General features: G+C 41.2%; 2 protein-coding genes across 4 annotated transcripts in view; one reads left to right on the top strand and one right to left on the bottom strand.

Annotated features, from left to right (window-relative positions):
- SLC25A14 (solute carrier family 25 member 14) overlaps window positions 1-10,377 on the top strand; it is a 34,250-nt gene extending 23,873 nt beyond the window's left edge. For all 3 annotated transcript variants that reach the window (XM_067722348.1, XM_067722349.1, XM_067722352.1), the window contains 2 exons: window positions 8,843-8,923; window positions 9,924-10,377. In XM_067722348.1, the coding sequence (XP_067578449.1) occupies window positions 8,843-8,923; window positions 9,924-9,965 (123 nt within the window). In that variant the 3' untranslated portion in view covers window positions 9,966-10,377. The remainder of the gene's footprint in view (window positions 1-8,842; window positions 8,924-9,923) is intronic.
- Window positions 10,378-19,134: 8,757 nt separating this feature from the next.
- GPR119 (G protein-coupled receptor 119) lies at window positions 19,135-20,142 on the bottom strand. The gene has a single exon (XM_067724426.1). The coding sequence runs from the start codon at window positions 20,140-20,142 to the stop codon at window positions 19,135-19,137; it is 1,008 nt and encodes a 335-aa protein (XP_067580527.1).
- Window positions 20,143-20,683: the final 541 nt, after the last annotated feature.

Below are 20,683 nucleotides of genomic sequence, written 5' to 3'. Positions count from 1 at the left end.
TCTTTGCTACCTTTATTCTGTATTCCAGACATACTGAACAAGTTCTAGTACCAGACTTTTCTTTCATTCCCAAGTTTTCACCCATGCCATATACTTTGTTAGACGGCTAGCTTCTACTCATTCTTCAGATTGCATTATTTTTTCATAAAGGCCTTCCCTGACCATTAAACTGTGTATGTGTATGTAGTTCTGTATACTTGCTCTGTCATAGCATTTAATATATTTTAAAAAACATCTTTTTTTAAACATCTTTATTGGGGTATAATTGCTTTACAATGGTGTGTTAGTTTCTGCTTTACAACAAAGTGAATCAGTTATACATATACATATGTTCCCATATCTCTTCCCTCTTGCGTCTCCCTCCCTCCCACCCTCCCTATCCCACCCCTCCAGGCGGTCACAAAGCACTGAGCTGATCTCCCTGTGCTATGTGGCTGCTTCCCACTAGCTATCTACCTTATGTTTGGTAGTGTATATATGTCCATGCCTCTCTCTTGCTTTGTCACAGCTCACCCTTCCCCCTCCCCATATCCTCAAGCCCGTTCTCTAGTAGGTCTGTGTCTTTATTCCTGTCTTACCCCTAGGTTCTTCATGACATTTTTTTTCTTAAATTCTATATATATGTGTTAGCATACGGTATTTGTCTTTCTCTTTCTGACTCACTTCACTCTGTATGACAGACTCTAGGTCCATCCACCTCATTACAAATAGCTCAATTTCATTTCTTTTTATGGCTGAGTAATATTCCATTGTATATATGTGCCACATCTTTATCCATTCATCCGATGATGGGCACTTAGGTTGTTCCCATCTCCAGGCTATTGTAAATGGAGCTGCAATGAACATTTTGGTACATGACTCTTTTTGAATTAAAAAAAACATCTTTTTTGATGTTTCTTTAACTTCATAGAATTCATAAAATTCACCTATTCAGAGTGAATAGGCTTTTGGTATATTCACGGATATGTGCAACCATCATCACCACAGTCAATTTTAGAACATTTTCATGACCTCAAAAAGAAACTCTGTGCCCTTTAGCTATTACCTCCCTGTCTTCCAGCCCTAAGAAACTACTAATGTACTTTTATCTCTGTAGATTTGCCTATTCTGGATATCTTATATAAATGGAACCATACAATATGTGAGCATTTTTTTTTTTTTTTTGCGTTATGCAGGCCTTTCACTGTTGTGGCCTCTCCCGTTGCGGAGCACAGGCTCCGGACGCGCGGGCCCAGCAGCCATGGCTCACGGGCCCAGCCGCTCCACGGCATGCGGCATCCCCCCGGACCGGGGCATGAACCCGTGTCCCCTGCATTGGCAGGTGGACTCTCAACCACTGCGCCACCAGGGAAGCCCTATGTGAGCTTTTTGACTGGCTCATTTCACTTATCATAATGTTTCAAGGTTCATCCATGCTGTAGCATGTATCAGTACAGGCATACCTCAGAGGTGTGCTTCCAGACCACCGCAATAAAGCAAATGTCACAATAAAGCAAGTCACATGAACTTTTTGGTTTCCCAGTGCATGTAAAAATTATGTTTACGCTATACAGTAGTCTATGAAGTGTGCAATAGTATTGTCTTAAAAAAAACAATGTACATACCTTGATTTGCTAAAAAATGTTAACCATCATCTGAGCCTTCAGTGAGTCATTTCTTTGCAAGAGTAACATCAAAGATTACAGATCATGATAACAAATATAATATAATGAAGAAGTTTGAAATATGACGAGAATTACCAAAAGTGACAGAGAAATACAAAATGAGCAAGTGCTGTTGGAAAAATGGTGCTGATAGACTTGCTCCATGCAGGGTTGCCACAAACCTTCAATTTGTTAAAAATCCACTATCTGCAAAGTGTAGTAAAGTGAAGTGCAATAAAATGAGGTATGCCTGTACTTTGTTCCTTTTTATGGTTGGGTAATATTCTGTGGTATGGCTGTATCACATTTGTTACATTTTATTGTATAGTTGACCCTTGAGCAACATGAGTTTGAACTGCATGGGTCCATTTATTTTTTTTTATTTTTATTTTTTTGCGGTATGCGGGCCTCTCACTGTTGTGGCCTCTCCCGTTGCGGAGCACAGGCTCCGGACGCGAAGGCTCAGTGGCCATGGCTCACGGGCCCAGCCGCTCTGTGCCATGTGGGATCTTCCTGGACCGGGGCATGAACCCGTGTCCCCTTCATTGGCAGGCGGACTCTCAGCCACTGTGCCACCAGGGAAGCCCGGGGGTTTCCTTTTCTCCACACCCTCTCCAGCATTTGTTGTTGGTAGATTTTCTGATGATGCCCATTCTAAATGGTGTGAGGTGATACCTCATTGTAGTTTTGATTTGCATTTCTCTAATAATTAGTGATGTTAGCAGCTTTTCATGTGCTTCTTGGAGATCTGTATGTCTTCTTTGGAGAAATGTCTGTTTAGGTCTTCTGCCCATTTTTGGATTGGGTTGTTTGTTGTTTTAATATTGAGCTGCATGAGCTGTTTATATATTTTGGAGATTAAGGCTTTGTCCGTTGATTTGTTTGCAAATATTTTCTCCCATTCTGAGGGTTGTCTTTTCATCTTGTTTGTAGTTTCCTTTACTGTTCAAAAGCTTTTAAGTTTCATTAGGTCCCATTTGTTTATTTTTGTTTTTATTTCCATTAGTCTAGGAGGTGGATTAAAACTGATCTTGCTGTGATTTATGTCAAAGAGTGTTCTTCCTATGTTTTCCTCTAAGAGTTTTATAGTGTCTTGTCTTACATTTAGCTCTTTAATCCATTTTGAGTTTATTTTTGTGTATGGTTTTAGGGAGTGTTCTAATTTCCTTCTTTTGCATATAGCTGTCCAGTTTTCCCAGCACCACTTATTGAAGAAATCGTCTTTTCTCCACTGTATATCCTTGCGTCCTTTGTCATAGATTAGTTGACCGTAGGTGCATGGGTTTATCTCTGGGGTTTCTATCCTGTTCCATTGATCTGTCTTTCTGTTTTTGTGCTAGTACCATATTGTCTTGATTACTCTAGCTTTGTAGTATAGTCTGAAGTCAGGGAGTCTGATTCCTCCAGCTCCATTTTTTTCCCTCAAGACTGCTTTGGCTATTCGGGGTCTTTTGTGTCTCCATACAAGTTTTAAGGTTTTTTGTTGTAGTTCTGTAAAAAATGCCAGTGGTAATTTGATAGGGATTGCATTGAATCTGTAGATTGCTTTGGGTAGTATAGTCATTTTCACAATATTGATTCTTCCAATCCAAGAACATGGTATATCTCTCCATCTGTTGGTATCATCTTTAATTTCTTTCACCAGTGTCTTATAGTTTTCTGCATACAGGTTTTTGTCTCCTTAGGTAGGTTTATTCCTAGGTATTTTATAATTTTTGTTGCAGTGGTAAATGGGAATGTTTCCTTAATTTCTCTTTCAGATTTTTCATTAGTGCATAGGAATGCAAGAGATTTCTGTGCATTCATTTTGTATCCTGCAACTTTACCAGATTCATTGATTAGCTCTAGTAGTTTTCTAGTGGCATCTTTAGGAGTCTGTATGTATAGTATCATGTCATCTGCAAGCAGTGACGGTTTTACTTCTTCTTTTCCAATCTGTATTCCTTTTATTTTTTCTTCTCTGATTGCCAAAACTGTGTTGGACGTCCAACTGTGTTGGACGTCCAAAACTGTGTTGAATAATAGTGGCGAGAGTGTACATCCCTGTCTTTTTCCTGATCTTAGAGGAAATGCTTTCAGTTTTTCACTATTGAGAATGATCTTTGCTGTGGGTTTGTCATATATGGCCTTTATTACGTTGAGGTAGTTTCCCTCTATGCCCACTTTCTGGAGAGTTTTTATCAAAAATGGGTGTTGAATTTTGTCAGAAGCTTTTTCTGCATCTATTGAGATGAACATATGGTTTTCATTTTTCAGTTTGTTAATATGGTGTATCACATTGATTGATTTCCATATATTGAAGAATCCTCGCATCCCTGGGATAAATCCCACTTGATCATGGTGTATGATCCTTTTAATGTGCTGTTGGATTCTGTTTGCTAGTATTTTGTTGAGGATTTTTGCATCTATATTCATGAGTGATATTGGCCTGTAACTTTCTTTTTTTTGTAGCATTTTTGTCTGGTTTTGGTATCAGGGTGATGGTGGCCTCATAGGATGAGTTTGGGAGTGTTCCTGCAATTTTTTGGAAGAGTTTGAGAAGGATGGGTGTTAGCTCTTCTCTAAATGTTTGATAGAATTCACCTGTGAAGCCATCGGGTCCTGGACTTTTCTTTGTTGGATGATTTTCAATCACAGTTTCAATTTCATTACTTGTGATTGGTCTGCTCATATTTTCTGTTTCTTCCTGGTTCAGTCTTGGAAGGTGATATCTTTCTAAGAATTTGTCCATTTCTTCCAGGTTGTCCATTTTATTGGCATAGAGTTGCTTGTAGTAGTCTCTTATGATGCTTTGTATTTCTGCGGTGTCTGTTGTAACTTCTCCTTTTTCATTTCTAATTCTACTGATTTGAGTCCTCTCCCTTTTTCTTGATGAGTCTGGCTAAAGGTTTATCAATTTTGTTTAGCATCTCAAATAACCAGCTTTTAGTTTTATTGATCTTTACTATTGTTTCCTTCATTTCTTTTTAATTTATTTCTGGTCTGATCTTTATGATTTCTTTCCTTCTGCTAACTTAAGGGGTTTTTTGTTCTTCTGTCTCTAATTGCTTTAGGTGTAAGTTTAGGTTGCTTATTTGAGATTTTTCTTGTTTCCTGAGGTAGGATTGTATTGCTATAAACTTCCCTGTTAGAACTGCTTTTGCTGCATCCCATAAGTTTTGGGTCATCGTGTTATCCTTGTCATTTGTTTCTAGGTATTTTTTTTATTTCCTCTTTGATTTCTTCAGTGATCTCTTGGTTATTTAGTAGCATATTGTTTAGCCTCCATGTGTTTGTGTTTTTTACGTTTTTTCCCCTGTAATTGATTTCTAATCTCATAGCTTTGTGGTCGGAAAAGATGCTTGATATGATTTCAGTTTTCTTAAATTTACCAAGGCTTGATTTGTGACCCAGGATGTGATCTATCCTTCAGAATATTCCATGTGCAGTTGAGAAGAGAGTGTAATCTGCTGTTTTTGGGTGGAATGTCCTATAAATATCAATTAAATTTATCTGGTCTGTTGTGTCATTTAAAGCTTGTGTTTCCTTATTAATTTTCTGTCTGGATGATCTGAACATTGGTGTAAGTGAGGTGTTAAAGTCCCCCACTATGACTGTGTTACTGTCGATTTCCTCTTTTATAGCTGTTAGCAGTTGCCTTATGTATTGAGGTGCTCCTATGTTGGATGCATGTATATTTATAATTGTTATATCTTCTTCTTGGATTGATCCCTTGATCATTATGTAGTGTCCTTCCTTGTCTCTTGTAACATTCTTTATTTTAAAGTCTATTTTATCTGATATGAGTATTGCTACTCCAGCTTTCTTTTGATTTCCATTTGCATGGAATATCTTTTTCTATCCCCTCAGTTTCAGTCTGTATTTGTCCCTAGATCTGAAGTGGGTCTCTTGTAGACAGTATATATATGGGTCTTGTTTTTGTATCCATTCAGCTAGCCTGTGTCTTTAGGTTGGAGAATTTAATCCATTCACGTTTAAGGTAATTATCGATATGTATGTTCCTATTACCATTTTCTTAATTGTTATTGGTTTGTTTTTTTTAACATCTTTATTGGAGTAAAATTGCTTTACAATGGTGTCAGTTTGCTTTGTAACAAAATGAATTAGCTATACGTATACATATATCCCCGTATCTCCTCCCTCTTGCGTCACCCTCCCACCCTCACTATCCCACCCCTCTAGGTGTTCACAAAGCACCGAGCTAATCTCCCTGTGCTATATGGGTACTTTTTTGTAGTTCCTTTTCTTCTATTGTGTTTTCCACTTAGAGAAGTTCCTTTAGCTTTTGTTGTAGAGCTGGTTTGGTGATTCTGAATCTCTTAGCTTTTGCTTGTCTGTAAAGCTTTTGATTTCTCCATCAAATCTGAATGAGATCCTTGCCAGGTAGAGTAATCTTTGTTGTAGTTTCTTCCCTTTCATCACTTTAAATATACCGTGCCACTCCCTTCTGGCTTGTAGAGCTTCTGCTGAGAAATCAGCTGTTAACCTTATGGGAGTTCCCTTGTATGTTATTTGTCATTTTTCCCTTGTTGCTTTCAATAAGTTTTGTTTGTCTTTAATTTTTTTCAGTTTGATTATTATGTGTCTCGGCCTGTTTCTCCTTGGGTTTACCCTGCCTGGGACTCTCTGCGCTTCCTGGACTTGAGTGGCTATTTCCTTTCCCATGTTAGGGAATTTTTTGACTATAATCTCTTCAAATATTTTCCCGGATCCTTTCTCTCTCTCTTCTCCTTCTGGGACCCCTATAATGCAAATGTTCTTGTGTTTAATGTTGTCTCAGAGGTCTCTTAGGCTGTCTTCATTTCTTTTCATTCTTTTTCTTTATTCTGGTCCACAGCAGTGAATTCCACCATTTCTGTCTTCTAGGTCACTTATCCATTCTTCTGCCTCAGTTATTCTGCTCTTGATTCCTTCTAGTGTATTTTTCATTTCAGTTATTGTATTGTTCATCTCTCTTTGTTTGTTCTTTAATTCTTCTAGGTGTTTGTTAAACTTTTCTTGCATCTTCTCGATCTTTGCCTCCATTCTTTTTCCGAGGTCCTGGATCATCTTCACTATCATTATTCTGAATTCTTTTTCTGGAAGGTTGCCTATCTCCACTTCTTTTAGTTGTTTTTCTGGGGTTTTGTCTTATTCCTTCATCTGGTACAAAGTCCTCTGCCTTTTCATTTTGTCTATCTTTCTGTGAATGTGGTTTTCCTTCCACAGGCTGCAGAATTGTAGTTCTTCTTGCTTCTGCTGTCTTCCCTCTGGTGGATGAGGCTATCTAAGAGGCTTGTGCAAGCTTCCTGATGGGAAGGACTGGTGGTGGGTAGAGCTGGCTGTTCCTCTGGTGGGCAGAGCTCAGTAAAACTTTAATCCACTTGTCTACTGATGGGTGGGGTTGGGTTCCCTCCCTGTTGGTTGTTTGACCTGAGTCGACCCAGCACTGGAGCCTACCCGGCTCTTTGGTTGGGCTAATGGTGGACTCTGGGAGGGCTCACGCCAAGGAGTACTTCCCAGAAGTTCTGCTGCCAGTGTCCTTGTCCCCACGGTGAGCCACAGCCACTCCCCGCCTCTGCAGGAGACCCTCCAACAGTAGCAGGTAGGTCTGGTTCAGTCTCCTATGGGGCCACTGCTCCTTCCCCTGGACCCTGATGCGCACGCTACTTTGTGTGTGCCCTCCAAGAGTGGAGTCTCTATGATTCCCCCAGTCCTGTCGAAGTCCTGCAATCAAATCCCGCTAGGCTTCAAAGTCTGATTGTCTAGGAATTCCTTCTCCCGTTGCTGGATCCCCAGGTTGGGAACTGACGTGGGGCTCAGAACCTTCACTCCAATGGGTGGACTTATGTGATATAAGTGTTCTCCAGTTTGTGAGTTACCCACCCAGCAGTTATGGGATTTGATTTTATTGTGATTGCACCCCTCCTCCCATCTCATTGCGGCTTCTCCTTTGTCTTTGGATGTGGGGTATCTTTTTTAGTGAGTTCCAGTGTCTCCTGTCTATGATTGTTCAGCAGTTAGTTGTGATTCTGGTGCTTTCACAAGAGGGAGTGAGCGCATGTCCTTCTATTTTGCCATCTTGAACCAATCTCTGTGTCATTTAATTCTAATAACCACTCAGTTGGCGTATGTAGGACCTACAGTGTATAAAACAGAAAACTTAAACTCAAAGCATTTTACACTATTCCTCATCTAATCCTCTGGTCATTCACATGAGGTCATCCATGGCATTACATACACAGAATTTACAGTGATGAAACAGATTCAGAGAAGGACAGTGACTTGCCCAACTCCTCTTCCCCTACTCTGCTTTAGTTGTCTTATTAGTACTTATTATTTGTGAATATAATATATATCAATTTATGTATTCGTTTGTCAGGTCCACTAGAGTATGCACTCCATGAGGGCAGGGAATGTATGTTATCTGTGACTGTGTAACAAATTACTCCAAAACTCAGTGCCTTAATACAACATGCATTTATTATGTCACAGTTTCTGTGGGTTAGGAATTCAGAGGCAGCTTAGCTGAATGATTTCAGCTTAGGCTCTCTCATGAGGTAATAGTCCGGATGTCAGCTAGGGTTGAAATCATCTGAAGGCTTGACTGGGGCTGGGACATCTGCTTCAAGGATCACTCATGTAGTTGTCAGCAGGAATGCTTTGTTCCTCTCTGGCTGTTGGCTGGAGGGCTTAGTCTCTCACCACATGGGCTTCTCTTCATGACATGGCAGCTGGCTTCCTCCAGAGTAAATGATCAAAGACAGAACAAGGCAAAACCTTATTATATACAAAACGTTTATAGCATAGCATTGGCGGTGACGTACGTTCACTACTGCCATACTCTATTGGTGACACAGACCAATCCTGATATGTTGTGGGAGGGACTACACAAGGGTGTGAATAACTGGAGTTGGCTTTCATCGGGGGCCATCTTGGAGGCTGGCTAACACAGACACTTTCTCTCTTGTTTACTATTATTACTATTATCCCAACATGGAGAAGAGTACTTTGCATATTGTAGGTCCTTAGTAAATACTTGTTGAATGAGTGGGTGGGTGGATTTAGAACACAAAATGTATGTCTTTAGAAAAAGGACCATTCATGGATTCTAAGTTGTTGGGGAGGGGCATGGAAGATGAGTACTAAAATAAAAATAATTGTCAGATGTAAAATGTAAGGAGAATTCACTCATTTTTTTTATTATATCTTTCCATCAGATGTGGAAACATGAGGGCTTTTTTGCACTCTATAAAGGATTTTGGCCAAACTGGCTTCGACTTGGACCCTGGAACATCATTGTATCCTTTTGGAACATGAGAATGGAAGTACATGCTTCAAGCTCCCAGGTAATTCTAGGCTATAGGAAGGAAAATTTGATTATTGAAGCCTTTAGGCAAGTGAGAATCTACTCAAGCATTCTAATGGTGACCACTGCGGGTGGAACTAAGTACAGAAATGGCTTTCAGTTGGAGTCTAATACAAACTAAAGGGATTAGAAAAGAAATGCCAAAGTTTCTTTTCCTCTTTAAAACAAACAACAACAACAAACACAGCCAAATCTGGAAGGGGCTAGGAAGTTTTGGGAAACCCTGCTAGGAGATGTCCACAGGAAGGTCCATGCTGAGGTAATCCATATTTCCTACCCCTAAGTGTATGACTAAAATAGCTGGGGAAATAATAAGACAGAAAACACTCATAGAGCAAAAGAATCCAGAGCGAAGCAGGGCTCTTTCCTCATGGATGACCCTCCTTCCTTTAGCTGTGTTTGAGTGCCTCCTATGGGAAGAGCCATGAGTTGGATAGTGTGTGTGGTGGTGTTTGTACAGTGGTGAGCACTTCAGGGTTGAAAAGTAATCCTTGCCCTTGTGGAGTCTATAGGTTAATGGAGATAGTATCTCCCTCCCTCCTTGGGATTCCTCTGATCGCCTAATGTCTGTAACAGTTACTCTAGCACTGAATTATATGTCGTTGATGTTCTTGGATATTTGTGTGTGTGTGTGTGTGTGTGTGTGTGTGTGTGTGTGTGTGTGTATGGCCTGTTTGCCCCTGAAGAATATAAATATGTTAGAATTTTAATATGTTTATATTGCTAAATGCCAGCAATCAAAATTGGCACATGGTGGGCACTCAACACATGCTTGATTTGCTAGATATTGTTTTAAAAAAGACTTTTAAAACAAATGCAACTTAGAATAGCACAGACTAAGTACCTCAATTTAAGAGAATGCAATGCACAATTTTAGAACCGGGTTTGACTTTCAGTATCATCCCAGTGATCTTCCATGACTTACTCTTCAGTTTTTTATTACATACGAGCAGCTCAAGAGGCTTCAAATCTAAGGACTGAATATATGTGAGTCAAGCCCTGCCAACCTTTCTACTCTTCTTTTCCCTTTTTCTGTGTTCTAATGTATTTTGACAAAGTTGTAAGTGTTTACTGAATCATTGGTCTCCCAAGGCCCTCCTGATGGAAGAACGATAGGATGGTTCAAAATTGCTCATGTGTTTGTGTTGCCATGTGAACTTTTCCCTGAGAGGGAGTATTAACACTGAGACTCTGGCCCCAGATTGGTATCTTCTGTGAAGATGGATACTGATAGATGACACTCAAAATGACCTTCTCTTCAAATGTGGATTAAATGTAGTTTGTTAGCCCCAGACTTGGGCTAGAGCAGAAGGCATAGGCCAGGGCAGTTACTGCTATTTATGTTACAGACCTCGGTTCTCATTAAAGTATTTATTGGCAGAATAACTTTGGCTTTGTCTTCATTTACTCTTTTCTCATTTGCCAAATCTTTATATTATATTCTCCAGAAAGCAATAAAGAGAAGGTGACTATGAAGTTGAGTCTGGACTCCCAAAGCACATTTATGGGAATGGACTAAGTACATTGTGCTTTCCCATTGCCATTCATTGTCATAAGGCCACTTGTAAACATCAGACAAGTGGTTCTATCCTAAAGAATGCATAAACAAACAAGGGGCTCATTTGGAAGTTTCCACAGATAAAATGCTGAAAGAGGCTTAAGATAGAACCCTGTGTGCAGGGTTCTAATTGTCTTACAGGCAAAAAGTTCTGGCTACTTTCTTGTACCAGAATAGTGCCTACCACATTGTAGGCACTCAAATATTTGTGAGATGAATACTTTAGTTCTTCATCTTTATCCATTCATTCATTTGTTCAACAAACATTTATTGTTATCTATTATGTCTTAGATGCTGGGGATGTAAAAATAAATTAAAACATAGTCTCTGATTTCAAGGTCACATTATAGTAGAAGAAACAGACATGTAAGTAGGTACTAAGTACAGTACAGTAGGTACTAAGTACTGTCTGAGAGATGAACTAAGTGCTGTAGAAGCACAGAGGAGGAAACAGACAATTACCTAGGGGATTGGCCAAAGGCTTCATAGTGGAGGTGACAGTTGTGCTAAAAAGCAGATGTTACCAGGTAGATAAGGCAGGGAAGGACATTCCAGGCAGGGGAATGGGGGAAATTTCAACATGGCTGAAATAAAGGGTTATGGTTTTCAAATACCACCTGAGGCAGAATCACCTGGAGATCTTGTGAAAATGTAGATTCTTGCACCCTGTCACCTGAGATCCTAACCTTATTTGGGGCAAAGGCATTTGCTTTTGTCATAGGCACTTGATGGAGGGTGATCCTTAGATTACACTTTGAGAAGCACTTGTAAAGAAATATGGGCTAGGGACTTCCCTGGTGGTCCAGTAGCTAAGGCTCCGCCCTCCCAATGCAGGGGGTCTGGGTTCGATCCCTGGTCGGGGAACTAGATCCCGCATGTATGCCACAACTAAGAAGTCCATATGCCACAACTAAGAGCCCACGTGCTGCAACTAAGCCCTGGTGCAGGGCTTCCCTGGTGGCGCAGTGGTTAAGAATCCGCCTGCCAATGCAGGGGACACGGGTTCGAGCCCTGGTTCAGGAAGATCCCATATGCCGCGGAGCAACTAAGCCTGTGCGCCACAACTACCGAGCCCACGCGCCACAACTACTGAAGTCCACGCGCCTAAAGCCCGTGCTCTGCAACAAGAGAAACCACTACAATGAGAAGCCCGCACACCACAACCAAGAGTAGCCCCACTCGCCGTAACTAGAGAAAGCCCGTGCGCAGCAACAAAGACCCAACGCAACCAAAAATAAATAAATAGATTAATTAATTAAAAAAAAGATCTGGTGCAGCCTAAATAAATATTTTTTAAAAGTAAGGTGATTTGAAAACAGAAAAGTAATGTTAATTTAAAAAAAAGAAATATGGACTAGAATGAAAGGAAATTAGAATAGTGTGGCCAAAAGGGTCAAATTGTGAAGGGTCTCTATATATCCTAAGAAAGAGTTTGGCTTTTATCCTGGAGGGAGGGGCCAGGCAAAGGAAGTTTAAAATAGGGAATAATATAACCAGCTTTTATTTTTTAGGAAGATAATCCTTGTGTGGAGGGTAGCCTGGAAGGGAGCAACCCAAACAAGGTTAAGCCCCACTGAGCTTTACTCCCCTTTTTGTACAGGTAGACAAAATAGGGTCCAGAAAAGCTAAGAAAATTTGTCCTAAGTCACATAGCCTGATTATGGCAGATTTGAGGCCAGCACATAGTTATCAGATTCCTTCTCTGTCTCATTCTACCACCCCACAGTGTCTTCTTAATTGTCAATCTAAAGTACTACCTTTTCAAAATAAATTTTAATAGACTTAATTTTTTAGAGAAGTTTTAGATTCGTAGCAAAATTGTGTGGAAGATACAGAGATTTCCCGTGTACCTCCTACCCCCGCATACATGCAGCTTCCCCTTGATCAAAATTCCTCACCCAGGGTGATTAATTTGTTACAGTCAATGAACCTACATTGGCACATCATTATCAGTTCACATCCATCATTTATATTAGGGTTCACTCTCAGTGTTATACATCCTGTGGGTTTTGACAAATGTATAATGACATGTATGCACCATTATAGTATCATACAGAATAGTTTCACTATCCTAAAAATCCTCTGTGCTCTGCCTATTCAGTCTTCCCTCTCCCCTAAACCCCCAGAATCCACTGATCATTTTACTGTCTCTATGGTTTTGCTTTTTCCAGAGTGTCATATAGTTGGAATCAAACAGTATGTAGCCTTCTTAGGCTTATATGGGCTATACTATATATAAGTATATATCACTTAGTAATATATACTTAAGGTTCCTCCATGTCTTTTCATGGCTTTATAGCTCATTTTCTCTTTTTTCTTTCTGAATGTACCACAGTATATTTATCCATTCACCTACGGAAGGACGTCTTGGTTGCTTCCAAGTTTTGGCAGTTATGAATAAAGCTGTTATAAATATTCATTTGCAGGCGTTTATGTGGACACAAGTTTTCAGCTCATTTGGTTAAATACCAAGGAGTGCAATTGCTGGATTGTATGGTAAGCATATGTTTAGTTTTGTAAGAAACTGCTAAACTATCTTCCAAAGTGGCTTATAAAGCTTTTATGTGCCAGATACTGTTTTAAGTGTATTATGTTTATAAAACTGTTTACATCCTTTCAACGATCCTATGAGGTAAGTACTATTCTTATTTTTCAGGTGAGGAACTGAGGCACAGAAAGGTAAAAACTTCATTCCTAGGAAATGGCAGAACCAGGATTCTAACCCAGGCCATCTGGGTCATGAGCCCATGCTTATAATCACCATGCTAGAGGTGTACTGACTTAGCCTTGTCCAGGGTCACTTAAAGTTTATGGCAGGTGAGCAGTAAAGAATACTGATTTCATTAGTTCCCCTGTCTTTATAGCACCCTGGGAGAAAGAAGGTCAATGGTCGTTGTGGTTGATCACTCTTTGACACTTAACTGTAAGACTAGATTTAAATTACTTTCCTGGAGACCTGTGACTGCAAATATATCATTTTCTTCTTATTCTCCACTTTCTACTGCTTCCTTATGTTTCCTTTGTTGGCCTTTCTTCTCCATGACCTCCTTCCTCACTATCCCCCTCTTCCTCCCCAGTCTAAGTGAGCATACCATACACACAGGAGTTTGTTCTTGTTGTATGTAATACTATTTATTGAAGAACAGATGTCACTGATTTCTTTTTTTTAAAGTCTTTATTGAATTTGTTACAATATTGCTTCTGTTTTATGTTTTGTTTTTTGGCCCCAAGGCATGTGGGATCTTAGCTCCCTGGCCCGCACCCCCTGCATTGGAAGGTGAAGTCTTAACCACTGGACTGCCAGGGAAGTCCCAGGTCTCACTAATTTCAAATTGAGTAATTTGAACATGGGACTAGACTTCTCACCCTCTTTCCTCCTGTGCAAAGAAGTCTGTTGTTAGGCTTATAAATTTATGGGAGGAATGATTAAACTTCTAAGAACCTGATTATAAATACTTCTTTTCTATTCACTAAAACATATCCCTTAAGGGATAATATTTTTGATCTTCATATCTTCTCAGTTAGCATGGCCACTCGCATTAATCTTAATTCCTGAGGTTTCAGTAAAGGATATCTCTTCTGTCTATCCAGTGTCTCAGATTAGCATCAGAATTCAGTTGTATTAGGGGCTGTGCCTAACTCATTATAAACACTCTTCATGCATCCTTGGCTCTCCCGTTTATTTAGCAAATAAGAAAAACAATTTAACACATCATTGCATAAGATTACTAAGGGACCTGGTAATCTTAAAGTGGTAGTTGGAATTTTGGATCATGAGCCCGTTTTCCACATTTGAAATAACCCCACAGCCATTCAGCTCTAATTTCTTGGTTCAGTTTTCTTACTTTTTAAACCACCTCTGAGATGACAGAGATGACTGAGATGACATCAGTTTGCTCTTCCATAGGATGTGCTTTAGTATTTGTCGAATGGCTCAGTGGGCAAATCCGCAGAACTATTATGAGTGGTAAAAGCACAATGAACAGTTTTGTAAGACAGCATGGCATTTTACTGGGCCAATGACTGTTATCTCAGCATGTTCATCATCTTTTTAGTGCCATAATGTCAACTCAGTTGAGATAGAACTGGAACCAATATGGATTTATTATATTAAATGGGAAATATAATTCAATCATGGAACTATTGGGTAACATCCACCAAATGAAAAGAAACCTAAAAAATTAGAGAACCCCCCAGCCCCCAGGTTCTTGGTCTGATTTTAGTCCCTCTGGAGCTTTGGAGCAAATGAATTCTGCCCGTGCCATTGTGTAGAAGGCATTTTGAAAGAAACAGGAGCTGCTTTGTGCATTAAAACAGACTCTGAGACCCTTAGCAGCTGCATTAGTTGTTTCTAGGACTCCTCATGAGAGGGCTCTTTGAGCTCAGTGGCTGCTTATGGTCCCAACAGCTTGTAAATCCAGTGAACATATGGCTGGCTAGTAGCATGTTAAGCTCTCCCACACTTCACCCTGCCACAGTGGATCCATTAGGTGGAGCACATCTTTCCTGGTCAGCAAGGCTGCGAGACCATGGCTTCGAGGCTTCAGCTGCATCAAGACCTGGCTCCTGGCTCCATGTGATCATATTTTCATATTCTCGTGCCTATTTAGCATTTCATGGTATTGCACAAAGCCACTATCAGAAGATTTTAAGAGTGAAAACACACTGAAATTGGTATCTGTATATCACACGATGCTGTATCAATGATGCAGTTGTCCTGTGAGGGGTGTTGTTAGACTGCTGTGTCCCATTAGTCCAGAATTCTGGATTTGCAGATTAACTCTAGCAGTAGGGCATAGCAACAGGTTTCCTTTTGTTAAAAAAAAAAACTGGTCAGCCCCCTTGGTATGGTTTATGCTTTCAGGAAGCCATGCACTTTTATTTCTTTGAGATATTCATATCACTGTGGTCTGTTCATTTATGGCTCACTTTTGACTTCTCATAGCAAATATCCTAGGGAAACATTACCTTTCAAGAAAGGCCAGCAAAAGTATGAATCAGAATTCTTATAAGTGTTTAATGCTCCTTGACCTAGTAATACTACTTTGGAGAATTTTATCTTAGGGGATTAAACAGACATGTCAAAGATTTATATACAAGGGTATTTACAGTGGTATTATAACAGTGAGAAATTGGAAATAACATAAATGTACAACTATAGAAAAATGGTTAAAATATTATATACTCATGTTGAAAAACATGCAACCCTTAGAACTCATATTTTTGAAGAAAGCTTAATGACATAGGAAAATAGCACAATATAATATTAAGTGAAGAAAACAGATGAAGGAAAATAACAGTGATCATCTCTGGGTGGTATAATTATGGGTAACTTTATGATTTTCTGTATATTCAAAAATTTCTAAAATGAAAAAAATTGCTTTTATAATCAGAAAAAAAATAATGAACATCATGCATACATCAATATGTAGCTCTAAAAGAAATCCAGGAAAGCTGGAGTAGTTTTAGCACCTAGCCCTCAATAAATGCTTGTGGGGTAGGTAGATGGATGGACAGATGAATGAATGAATGCCAGCTGACACTTGTAGGTACCATCATTGAGTTTATATGATTGCAAGAAATAACAAATGAAGATTTATTAATTAAAAGGAGAAGATTCCAGACCAGTCAGCCATTTGAAGGATGACATGGAAGGTACTGAAGGAGTCACAAAATAAGTGAGTGGCTGATGGCAGCAAGGGGTTGGGTCTGGCCTTGGGCCCATTGCTGTTCTCATTGCCCAGCTGTCAACACCATGTTTCCTCTTGTTCTGTGTGTCCTTGAAGTATCTCTGGAGCCTGCTGTTTTCACTGGTCTCTGTTTAGTTTGGCCAGTGACTGAGCATGTGAGTCACAAGTTCATTTCCCATGTGAACCAGTAAACACTTCACCATATAGGAAGAAGATATCCCAAGGCTAACTCTGGCTGGCCAACTCTCAGAGATGGGCTTTTTGGTCATGTGGACAAGCAGGAGAGTGTTGGTGGATCAGGGCAACTTGCCTCTAACATTTGTGAAACCACTCAAAATGACCCTGTCCAGAGGGCTGTGTGTACTGTTCTTGAGGGTAGTCCTCTGAAACGGAGGTATGCTGTACATAACATTAGCTACCCAAGGAATTAGTATAAAACTTAGTCATGTCACAATGTTTTTTAATGGATTCACAATAAGCTTTTCATGGAAATTATAGATGGGACCAATTGATCTACATTCTGTCCTATAAGGTCTTAATATCTTTTTGGCTATTTTGATCAAATTGCTGAACAGGATCTGGCTTCTCTGCAAGTCCATCAGGAGACAACATTGGATGTGTGAATGAAATCTAAATGTCTCCACTCCAGTGCATTCCCTTATCTGTGCAGGAGCCTGCGTCAAAGAAAGCCATTAGACTCTTTAGCATAGCATTCTGTATCTCTGCTCTTGGTGGCTTATTAAACACAGTGTTCTTAATTGCGGTTACTCTTAAACCCAAGAATATGATAACAGTGCCTTGTTTATATCTGCTCTGTCTTGATCCTGCTAAAGTATTAGATTTATGTTTGTCTTTTCCAGCCTGAGTCACCTCTCATCACTCATTTTTCCTAATGTCTGCAGATGTGATGGATTCCCTTAAATTGGTCAGCTGGATGTTTTATTCTTTAGGTTTTTTAAGGAAGAGGAAGAGAACATTTTCTGAGTACTAACAATGAAATGTGCTGTGGTGTACTAGGCATTTTCATATGCATTGTCTGAATTAATCGTCACTATAGCCAAATAAGGTAGGCATTATCATCCCAATTTTACAAATGAGGAAACTGTGGCCTTGAGAATTTAAATGACTGAATCATAATTTGAACACTGGTCTGTTGGACTTCAAAGCCTGTGATTTTCCCACTGCTCACACTGACTCCCAGGAATAGCAGGGTGTTTTAGACTGAACCTCATAACACAACAATCAGCTGGCCTCCCCTTAGCTCCTGCCTTTCTCCTGTAACTAGCTTCCATTCCACTTTGCTTGTGTTACCTTGGGAAGATCAGTCCTTTGCAGCAAGGCCAGGAAATTAAGCTTTGAACCACCAGTAAGGAGGGCATTGATTTGAGCCTGCTTTCAATTTTGTCCCCAAACCCAGTTACTATTTGTGTTTGTGTTTGGTACCAAATCCCAGACAAATCAATTCATACTGTTTTGGTTTCTTCTGCCCTTTTTTGTTGTCCACTCAGCAGCTTTCTAGGGAGATAATCTAGTTGAGGGCCTTAAGAGACAAACTCTCTAGGAATGTACTGTGGAGACCAGGAGGTTGTGGAAAGGGTTACAGGAAAGCTCAGGAAGGCTGAGCGTGGTTCCTGGGTTTCTTCCCCACTCTATTCTTGTAGTTTCTGCTGCCAGGGTTGCCCAGGGGGAGCCTGAGTATAATTCCCAGTTGCCAACAGTCATTTTCTGTACCTGCAAGAAAGCAGGATAAGGCTGGTCTCCTGGGCCATTTTGGAGACATCCTCTTATGCAACTGAGTTTCTTAGGAAAATGCAAATTTGGGAGTAAATGGAAGAAGGTCAGTCTCTGAGGCGCAAAGTGGGTCCAGTGTGGAGGGCTTGGCAGTGCCTTTTTTGGTACCTACCCCTTTTTTCCCTTTCTTTCCTTTCAATGTCTCAGAATCTGTGGTTTGGCATCGTCATCAGCAAGTAGCTACAAGTGACATAAGAGGCCAACTGAGGGGAAGGGGCACCACAGAGTTAGGAAGGTGGTGGGTTGGAGGGGTAACAGCAGAAATAATTACAAGACAGGCGATTCGCCAAAGAAACACTGTTTTGAACACCGTGAAGTGTGGAAAAAGACAAGCTTTAGTATCTAATTCAGGTTCCTACATTCGTACAACCTCACTACATAAAATGTCTGATTTACATCAGGGAGGGCAGGACCCCTCATTTCACCAAAGCAATCACTGTAGTACACAGTTAAAAAGAACAGAACCTCATTTCTCTAGTGCTGTGCTTTCTAATATGATAGCCACTGGCCACGTGTAGCTCTTGAGCATTGGCACATGGCTAGTTTGAATTGAGGTATTCTATAAGGGTAAAATACACACCAGACTTCAAAGATTTGGCATGAAAAAAATAGGGTAATAATCTTTTATATTGATTACACGTTGAATTAATGTTTTAGATACATTGAGTTAAATGAAACATTATTTTCGCCTGCTTTTTTTTTTTACCTTTTTAACATGACTACTAGAACATTTAAGATTACATAGGTGGCTTGCATTAGACTTCTATTAGACAGTGCTGCTCTAGTGTATTCAAAAATAAGATTTGAGTTTAAGCATCTTTCCAGTAGTACACTTCTTGCTTTGAGTAAGTATACCTCTACAGGAGAAACAGACTCATCGCAAAAGAAGGGCAGGGAGGAATGGAGATTTGCAAATGGGGAAGCTGATTATAGAGTGAAGTCAGCACCCTGCCTTAGTTACCTCTCAGTCTGAGGTAAGGAGGTGCAGGGGGTGGTCAGTTGCTGGAAGCAAGTGCTCTCTTTTCCCTAGCTCCACCTGGTCTCCTAGCTGGGGCTCTGAGAAGGGAGAGAGGGGCACTTTGAAACTTGTCTGCCCTTACCATCTTAGCCGTCAAGCTCTGAGTGGGAGATGGTGGTGATGTGACGGGCACTTTCCCTGGGCCCCTGTGGGCCACCATCCCTGGCTGAGAGAAGGAGGAGGAATGCGGCGAGCCCCTTCTTCATTCCCAGGGCCATCTGGGAGAACTGTTGCCGTATCTCCTTCTGCCAATAGGCATAGATGAGTGGGTTGAGCAGGGAGTTGCCCACACCAAGCAGCCACAGGTACCGTTCCAGCACTGGGTAGAGGTGGCACTCCTGGCAGGCCACCTGCACAATGCTAGTGATAAGGAACGGGGTCCAGGACAGAGTGAAGCTGCCAATGAGAATGGCCACAGTGCGGACAGCCTTGAAGTCACTGGGGGTCCGTGGGGGCCGGTGAGCCCCGGCTGGGGCTCCTGCATGCTCTGTCTTGCGGATCTGCTGGCTGTGCATGGAAGCAATCTTGAGTATGTCACAGTAGAAGAAGACAAAGAGGAGCAGGGCTGGGAAGAAGCCAACGCAGGAGAGGGTCAGCACGAAGCGCGGGTGAAACACAGCGAAGAAGCTGCAGGGCCCCTTGTAGGCGGTCTGCTGGAATACGCGGACCCCGAGTGGGAGGAAGCCAATGAGGTAAGACACCAACCACAGCCCGGCAATGCAGGCCCCGGCCATGAGCCCGTTCATGATCTGGAAATAGCGGAGGGGCTGCTTGATGGCAAGGTACCTGTCAAAGGCAATCAGCATGACCGTGAGGACAGAGGCAGCTGCAGAAGAAGTGACAAATGCCATCTGAAGGCTGCACAGGGTCTTCTGTGTGGGCCGAGCCGCGCTGGAGAGCTGGTCTGTGACTAGGCCAGAGATGGCCAGGCCAAGCGAGGTGTCAGCCACAGCCAGATTCAAGGTGAAGCTGAGACCGACACCATCATTCTTGTGGATCAACGACAGCACAGCCATGACCACTAGGGCATTAGCAGCAATAATGAGGGAGGCCAGGATAGCAAGGATCACTCCAAATGAGAAAGATGACTCCATGTCTTGAAGTGGCAGTATTTCCACTTACCAGGGCATGCTGGCTCTCCAGCTCAAATTCTCACGGTGGGGAGGCAGAGCGGTGGGTTCAGAGCTGCAACGCAATGCCGGCCATCGCTGGCAGTCCAGGCCGGCAGCTTCCTTTCTTTGGGATACTGCTGGTCACTGAGAATCACTCCCCGTCTCGTTTTCAGTCCTCAGCCTCTTGCCTCTCCAACTTTCTGAAGGCAGCAATCCCAGTGCAGACGTTTCCCTGGGTCCTGAGCTAGTCCCTCCTCCCACCACCAAGTTACTAGACAACTCCCAAGTACCTGCTGCCCATTGTCTCACCAGGCTCCCTCCCTTCACTGATGTTTCAAGGACTTTGGAGAGACTCGGACATTCATCAGGTCTTCCATCTGGCAGAATATATAATTGATTCTAATCACACTTTTTCTTTCTCCATAGCTTGATCTGAGATGTCCACTTCTTTTCTTCCTAAGCCTCAAGTTCTAGCTTAACAACTAATCTCAGTTTAATTAAGCATTTGCTTAATAACAAATTC

The sequence above is a fragment of the Pseudorca crassidens genome, chromosome X, assembly GCF_039906515.1.
Source record: "Pseudorca crassidens isolate mPseCra1 chromosome X, mPseCra1.hap1, whole genome shotgun sequence".
NCBI classification, from domain to species: Eukaryota; Metazoa; Chordata; class Mammalia; order Artiodactyla; family Delphinidae; genus Pseudorca; species Pseudorca crassidens.
Note: the sequence above shows the minus strand (reverse complement) of the source record. Positions and strands in the feature narration are given on the sequence as shown.

Coding starts and splice junctions, on each gene's coding strand:
- GPR119 (XM_067724426.1), bottom strand. CDS start 20,142: ATGGAGTCATCTTTCTCATTTGGAGTGATCCTTGCTATCCTGGCCTCC.